Genomic DNA, 8,443 nt, shown 5'->3' on the forward strand with positions numbered 1-8,443 from the left:
AACAAGACATTCATACAGATATAAAATGAACATGTGTTAAAAGATTCTATTTACTCAATGAGGGAATGGCAAGGTATTATAACTGGTTGAAAAGAGAAAACAAATTTAGATATGGGAATATTTATTAATCAAGAATATTTCAATGAATGTATAAATGGATGTAAAACTGGTTTCATGGCATCATCACAGGGGGACGATTTAATCTCTGCTAGACAAGACAGTTTACATGTTTATCAGTAACCTACAACTAATCAAAGGTTGTAAAGGACCTGGAAGACAATGTAAGGTTAGAATCCGATAGCATGGCCTTGTGTCCTTAAGATGGGAATTTATTTATTCAATGTTAAAGTTATTGTTATTTCTACAATGTTAAAGTCAAGCAGAAAATGACAGTTCCCTCAAAAATCAGGGGCCAAACATGAGAGTGACAGGTTCCTGTTAGGGACATTTCTAGGCTGAGGTCTGATGAGGTCACAGTGGACACCTATGGCAACCCAAAGTCTAGGATGTCACAAAGGGCTCCCTGGCCAATGACGGGCTAGAGTGCAGGGATATAAAAGGCGGAGCTGAGCGCTGGTGTCTTCAGAAACCTACTCTAGCTAGTGAGTTAAGAAGGGCTGATCGGAGTCAAACTCAGCAACCATGTCGCAAAATCAAAGCCCTGAGAACTCCTCCAAGACTCCAGACCATCTTATAACGGCCGAGTTGCAGTCTCCTTTGACCTACGTGGATCGCCTTCTTCAAAACAATCAACCGAATCAAGATCAAAGTTCACGCACAGATGACTTGGTTATGGTCATGCTCGACTCCCTGACCGACTACATCGTGGAGATGGTGGGCATGGAGGCCAATAATGAAAGTGTGCCGACCACCCAGCAACCGGCGGAGGGGGCAGCCAACAACAACGGAGAGCCTCGCAGCAGTGATGCAGCCTTCACTCTGTTCGACCAAAAGCGTGGATCCAGGAGAGGCTGAAGCCTGAGTCCCAGAGCCTGGCAAGAGTCATTCGAGCAGCCCGAACTAAATGTCACCCAGCTGAAGAAGCCAGGGTCTGTTGTCAACGAATGTCATTAAAGGATTAAATATCATCGCAGTACTTTTGACACCGCTTTTTCTGTCATTTGGTGTGGGAAGTAGCTGCGAGACATCCAGGAGATATCTCATGGAGAATTGGAAGGTAGAAGGTGTGGGAAGTGTGGGAATGGTGGAATCAGGGATTTAAGGAAGCAGTTTCTAATGGTGAAGGTGCGGGGAGGGGCACTGGTGGGAGTAACTGGCGGAGGTTGTTGGGGAAGAGAAGACTTCCACACGGGTTCTGAACAAGTCAAGGCGAGGGGTGGGGGTGGCTCCCAGAATGATGGTGGTAACTGGGGTGGGGCTGAAGACCATGACTGAGCGCCAAAAGATTTATTCATGATGGGGGAACGTCTAAAAGTAGGAGGTGGTGGCAACGGGGGTGGCAGAGAGGGTAGCATAGCAGTTGGCATGAACTTCATGGGACTGGGGCTTTACAGGAGGAATGAGGAGTGGTGGGGAAAACAAAGAAATATACATAAAAAGAATTAGAGTCGTCTGATTTCATTTATTTATATACTGCCTCATTACAAAAAAGGACTTGAGACAGTGATTATTAGCTAGTGCTTTAACTGCCATTTACAATATATTATTTTGTCCTCTTTTGTGGATACTGGTACTTTAAACAGTAATATATAAAAGCTACTCTCTGGTCTAAGATATGAAATTCAAGCAATTCTTAATGATTACTGAATATTACATTATAAACACAAGTATAAATCTCATTCTCAAATGAAGCACCCATCTTATTATCATATTTAATAGAGTAACAGCGTTATCAGTGGCTGAATACATGTTTTAAAATGTACATGTATTTTTTCTGTATAAATTCCATCCCAACTGATGGACTCAAAGCACATACAAGTTTTAAAAACACTTTTATGTGCTGTGTTAACTTTTTAAAAAAGTGTTTGCATGAAGTATTGTAGAAAACTAACCCCTTTCCTGTGAGTATCAACATTTGAAATTTCCACCAATGTTCACTGCCTTCTGCTGCTTCCTCGCCTGTCATAGAGGGCTGTTCAGAGGCTGCCTAGCCGGCTTCAACAATGCTATCAGAGGACATGACTTGGCCATCCCCGGACACCACTTTCTGGCCATGGGATCCTGGACAGTCAGTCAGTCATCTGTCCCCTCTGAGCAGCAGTTCCCTGCTGTGTGAAATGGGGATAACAAGAGTTCCTCCCAGTTTGGGTTTTCCCAAAGATTAAGTCAACCTGTGTTGGTAACTGCTATATAACACAGTGCCTAGAACATAGCCCACCCTTATAAATAGCTGTGTATGTCTCCCTCCCTGTAGGCCAGATGCTTAGGTGTGCTTCCAAGGGGCTGATGAGCCTGGTTCTCAGTGATTGTTGGAGGCTTGGGCCATTGGGTGTGAAAGCCATGGCCTGCTGAGCTTTGTGAAGAGACAGGAGAGTGTCACACAGAGGGAGAGGCAGAGGTACATGTACATCTTGAACCAGACAATCCTCACCCTGGTTGGCTCCCTTCTGCCTGGTGACTCAGCCTCCCTCTGCCTCCTTCTACTGTCTCTGAAAGCTGCTGGAGCTGGTTTAGCCTTTTCCTACTTCACAAGAGTGTCCTGAGAATGTGTCAGAATTGTGCTTAGAGTTCATTGGAATGTGTGCTTGTATAAATCCAAGAAACTTTTCTTGATACCCGGTATCTAGTAAAGCAAATAGTTACAGAAATATTATTGTCAAGATGTTCACCTCACAATTTTTTTCAGGTTTCATACTCTTTACTTTCATTTAATTTATTGGGGTGACATTAGTTAACACATTATATAGGTTTCCAGGTGTACAGTTCTATAATATATAATCTGTATATTGTATTGTGTGTTCACCACTCTAAGTTTCCTTCCATCACCATTTATCTCCCCTTTACCCTCTTCTACTTGCCTCCTCCCCACTTTCCCTCTGGTAATCATACTGCTGTCTATGAGGTTTTTTTTTTTTCTTTGCTTAATCCTTCACCTTTTCTATCCAGCCATCTTAACCCCTCCTGATGGACCTGGAGAGTATTATACTAAGTGAAATAAGCCAGTCGGAGAAAGACAAATGCCATATGATTTAATTTATATGTGAAAACAAATGAGCAAAATAAATAAGCAAACAAAATTGAAACAGACTCATATATACAGAGAACAGGCTGACAACTGTCAGAGGTGAGGGGAGTTGAGAGGCTGGGTGAAAAAGATTGGTAGTTGCAGAACAGCCACAGAGATGTGGTTTGCAGCATGGGGAATATAGTCAATAATGTCGAGATAACTGGGTATGGGCCAGGTGGGTGCTTGGGTCAGTGGGGGACCACTCTGTAGACTGCATGGTTTTCCAGCCACTTTGCTGTACAGATGAAACTGGTGTGGAATGGTACTAAATGTAAACTGTGGTTGAAAGTAAAAGCTATAGGGACTGTTAAGATAATTAGTATCTCAGAATATATGGGTCAAATACAGCCTACCACCTGCCTTTGTTAATAAAATATTATTGGAACACACGTATGCCCAACTGCTTACAAATGGTTTATACCTGCTTTCATGCTATCATGAAAGAGTTGATTAGTTGTGATAAAGAACATATGACCCACAGAGATTAATCTGACACTTTACCAAAAAAGTTTGCTTATTCCTGTTCTAGAATGATCAGACTGATTAATGCTATATGAGCTCTGTCCCCAATCAAAATGTCCTCATTGATTTAAGTTGTTATATAAGTCTTTGCTTTTTATTTACAATCAATATAAAATGGCCAAAGGCCATGGAAATAATATATTTTATATAAAAAGACCATAACTTCATGTCATTGACCATTATTATCTGAAAGGTTTGGAGTGGGCTGGGGCCGAGCACCTATGACATGAGGCCATAATGTATCAAAAGAGATTTTATTCCGACCACCTGGCTGAGAACGAGAAAGGCATCAGTGAAGAGAGCAGGAAGAGATAGGTTTCTATTAATTTTTGCTGGCTGCAAGCCACTCTGCTGACATAAGGGTCTGTACTGTTCTTGGCTCCTCCCATGCCAGGTGTCTTCTGGTTATCTGAACTATGCTGTGCTTAAGGCTGCAAGCTTTCTGAAAGATATCTGCTAAACACAATAAGTTTTTATCTGCCTAGTTTTATTCTCTTTAACCCTTTCATTCCCATCTTAAGGGGTATATATAAAGGAAAAGAAGGGGGATGAGGTTGCCGTTTCTCTTCGTCTGTTTCATGCGTGGGAGGGGCTGTCCTGGATGTCTAAGTAGCAAATTCAGATTATTTCCTGGGATATAGGCCTGTAGGCTGCCTTTACCTGGGTAAGGACAAACTCTCCTACTGTCTTAACTAGGATTTGAAATTTTTTTTGTATAAATTTGGTAACTATTCTGATAATGCAGGGCCTGAAGAGGAGGAGGAGGAGAAATAATGTTAGGGGGCCTGTAAGGGGTAAAAGCCAGGTTAATTTGGGCAGAGCTGCTTGTAGACTGGACCATATAGACTGCTCTATGCTGTCCTGACTGATGTCCTTGAGCCATTGAGTATTCTGTAGAATGCCTTGTGTTCTTTCCTCTATTTGACCTGTAGAGTTTAGATAAAAACAACAGGAGGTGTTAGCAATTAAACAAACCCCTCCCTCTTTGGCTAAAAGAGAGTCTAGGGCGAGTGAGGGGACCATTTTAGGGACATAAGAGATCTGCAAGATTTAGAAGCACTATGAAGGTAAACAAATAGATGTGATCTGGAGAGAAATCCTGTAAATCGCCCTGGCACCAGAGGTCTGTAATTAGTTCCAAAATATGTTGCACTGTTTGGATGGGATAGTCTGTGCCAGGTAGGGAAATGTTGTCACTAGCAATCTGCAGGAATGTGAAAGTCTGGGTATATAATTTATTAGTTATTTGGCTGATATGCGAGAGGGGCTATTTTTCCAGGAAGGCTAGTGTGAGGGTAGGTTATTCTGGAGGCGAGGTTTTTGTTCATTTGTGTTTTTCCTCCAGTTTTGCCCCTTGCTAGGCATCTGGAGCTTTCTGCTCTGTTGAGTTTATACACCTGTATCTGGCCTATTGTTCTTGCTCTGGGGGTCAGGGATGATGAGGCCTGGGCACAAAAGGAGGTTGTGATGGTATCTAGGGGTGGTAGTACAAGTAGGGCTTGTAATCTGGTGGAGACAAACTGTCTTATACATTTTGGTGTTATTGGGGTAAAAGAACAATAAGAGTTATGATAAATGGTCTGGTGGAAGGAAAGAGACATTAGTTTGGAGGGTTGTAATGTAATATACCAAAATGAGGTTTATTTTTAAATTGTTTTTAAGAGTCCTTGGTTTAGGGAAGATAGGATCTACTAGATGGCTGCGGACTGCTATTTTATCATTTCAGTTTTTTTGTTCTGCTTGTTCTGGCTTACTGGCCTGTGTCATTTACAATATTTAAACCTTAATTTTCCAATGAAGATTAAAAAGTAAACAGCCAGCATTTCTTAGATTGACATTCATGAACATTCTCACTTTTAAGAAATATATCTTTAACAAAGCATAAGACATCATATTAACAGTTTTAAATTTACTTCATAGATTTTCTGTAATAAAAGCTAAAATTGGGTGAACTTAAAACTTGTTTAAATATTTAGGTGTTTATCATTTAATAATGTTTTAAAGTTTTAATTTGCTAAAAACTTTGGAAAAGTATGTATAGGCATATGAGGCTGGAGAAAAGGTGAGGAAGGAGGGAGCAGGCCTAGCAGTCTGTTCCCAGGCTTCTAGCCACTTGGATTTAAAACTGCCACATTTTTTTCCTTAGAGATAATATGCTAAAGTTTGGGTGATAATGAGTTCAGGTTCTGCTAGTAGCCAGACTGTTAAGTAAGCATTTGTAGTTTTGCAGTAAAGAAAGTTGTTCTTTGGGAAGGGGTGTGTGTGTATGAGAAGGCGCTGAGGTCAGAGCAGTTTTCAGAGCATTAAAGGGCTGAGAATGCTGTCCTTGGGATCTAAAGGCTCAGTGAGGAGTCCCTTTGCCATGTTACATTATAGAGGAGCTTTGTAAGAAAACTGAAATTGGGAACTCAGAGGCGAGAGTACCTAGCGTGCCTGAGAAAGGAGAATATTTCTTATTTAGAGGAGGGGACAGTGATGGAGGAGATAAGGCATTTACAGTCTAAGGCAGTGATCGGCAAACTCATTAGTCAACAGAGCCAAATATCAACAGTACGATTGAAATTTCTTTTGAGAGCCAAATTTTTTAAACTTAAACTTCTTCTAATGCCAATTCTTCAAAATAGACTTGCCCAGGCCGTGGTATTTTGTGGAAGAGCCACACTCAAGGGGCCAAAGAGCCGCATGTGGCTCGCGAGCCGCAGTTTGCAGACCATGGGTCTAAGGAATGGTGTGATTTTGTGGGGTTGAGAGTGAAACTGAAGTAGGTGACTGTCATTTGGGACAATTGGGTTATATGAGGGGATGTCTGTACCCTTTCGGTGGGACAATAAGAGTGGATAAGGGGTTATTTAGTAAGATGCAGTGTAGACGTGAGGTGGCTAATGACTGTGAGACTAATTTGTCAACCCCCATAATAGAGACTGAGGAGGGGACAAGGGTCCCAGTGAATTCGGAGAGGGCAGAATAAGTGGCCCTAGTGTCAAGTAAAAAGGAGATGGGCTTACCTGCCACCACAATCACTACCCAAGGCTCTGTACTGGTGATATAAGTCTGTGGGGCCTGGTCGGGAACTGGGCAGCTTCAGTCTTCGGTGGCCAGTTCGAGGAGGTCTGGGAGCTCCAAACCAGATCCAGAGGGTAGCCTTGCTGAGGTCTGACTTGGATGGGCCAGAATACAGTCTGATTTCCAGTGGCCTTCCCTCCCACACCTTGAGCAGGGCCCAGGCGGGGGTCTCAGGTTTGGGTAGGACTTGTTCCAATGTCCTCTCTTGTTGTATTTGAAGTATGGGCACAGAGGAGGCTTAGCCCCTGACTTACTCTTGGTTGGAGGACTAGCACTTCATTTGGGGTTCATTAGAGTGGTGGCTAGGAGCTGAAAGGCCTTCATCTGGACTTCAGCTTTGGCCTGACCTCATCTTTGTTTTCAGGTTTTGGTCTCCTTGTCTCTATTATTCAAGACCTTACAGGGCATGTTTAAAAGGTCTCATTGGGGGAGTTTGTCCCCTCTGGATTTGTAGGGTTAAGATTGGCATATTTTTTCATGGCCTGTGTAAGGCGAGAGAGGAAGACTGCCAGATTTTTATGTCTTTTCTGGGTGACCTTTGTTAATTTTTTATAATTAACTGCTTGTGGGCTGTGTTTCTCAGTTCTTCTAGGCAGAGAACAGTGTGGTCTTAAGACCTGGGACCTGCCTGCCCTTCCTGATAGTTCCATTGTGGGTCCCTGTTAGGGACAGCATCTGCTCCGCCTTGGAGAATAGGGGCCTGCCATTGGAGGGTATTCGCTTGGCCCTGGGCATGAAGCCAGATTTGGCACCAGCAATCTCCCAAGGGGATTCTTTAATTCATTTTTTACAGAGAGGAAGGGAGAGGGATAGAGAGCTAGAAACATCAATGAGAGAGAATCATCGACCAGCTGCCTCCTGCACACCCCCTACCAGGGATGTGCCCGCAGCCAATGTACATGCCCTTGACTGGAATCGAACCTGGGACCTTTCAGTCCACAGACCGACGCTCTATCCATTGAGCCAAACTGGTTTCAGCCCAAGGGGATTCTTTAAGGCTAGTGCCTTAGTGGGGGGAGGAAGAGAGCCGAAAACTGCTCCAGAGTGGATGTGAGGTGGGATGGTGGCGGTGGGATCTGCTGGGTAGGGTGGTGAACTCTCAGGCTGCTGAAACTGAGGAGCCATAGGTTGGGGGACAGGGGGATGGTCATCAAGAACAAAAGTGATAAAAGAAGAGGAGGATTTGATATTCTTTGGGGGCTTTAGCGTAAAGAAGGAAAAATCTGTGAGGGAGAGCAGCTGTTACAGAGAGAAGGATATGTCCTTGAGTGTAAAAAAGCCTAGCTATATGGGACCTCAGACCAGTTGCCCTGCCTGTGGCGGAATTATCAAGGTCAGTTAGAATTTGGAAATTGAAAGTGCTATTTTACTAAAGCCAGAAGTCCTGTGTGAATTCTAGGGTCTAAAGGCTTTTAAGTAGACAGCCTAGGGGTGTAGTGCAGGGAATGGTCGACTGCTAATTCCCCATGGTGATAGGCAGTGGCTTAAGGTCTGCTTTCCATGAAGTTAAGGCCGAGAAAGGCGTTCCCATCTCCCCCTAACGTTCACCAGAAATGGATGGAGCCCTCCCTCCGTGACAGGTGTCCCCATCAGGAGAGTGGGCGAGGGAACCTGGTTCCCCCAGAGGACTTTTCCCAACCAGCACTGGATTTCCATGGGCCAGCTGAACAG

General features: G+C 43.5%; 1 protein-coding gene across 1 annotated transcript; it reads left to right on the forward strand.

Annotated features, from left to right (window-relative positions):
- The first annotated feature begins 570 nt into the window (after positions 1-570).
- Positions 571-1,093, forward strand: LOC103301720 (huntingtin-interacting protein M). The gene has a single exon (XM_008158727.3). The coding sequence runs from the start codon at positions 643-645 to the stop codon at positions 973-975; it is 333 nt and encodes a 110-aa protein (XP_008156949.1). The 5' UTR covers positions 571-642; the 3' UTR covers positions 976-1,093.
- The last annotated feature ends 7,350 nt before the right edge of the window (positions 1,094-8,443 follow it).

Source organism: Eptesicus fuscus, chromosome 1 (genome assembly GCF_027574615.1).
Source record: "Eptesicus fuscus isolate TK198812 chromosome 1, DD_ASM_mEF_20220401, whole genome shotgun sequence".
NCBI lineage: Eukaryota > Metazoa > Chordata > Mammalia > Chiroptera > Vespertilionidae > Eptesicus > Eptesicus fuscus.

What these genes read in the sequence shown, in the direction of transcription:
- LOC103301720 (XM_008158727.3), top strand. Translation starts at nt 643, where the DNA reads ATGTCGCAAAATCAAAGCCCTGAGAACTCCTCCAAGACTCCAGACCAT.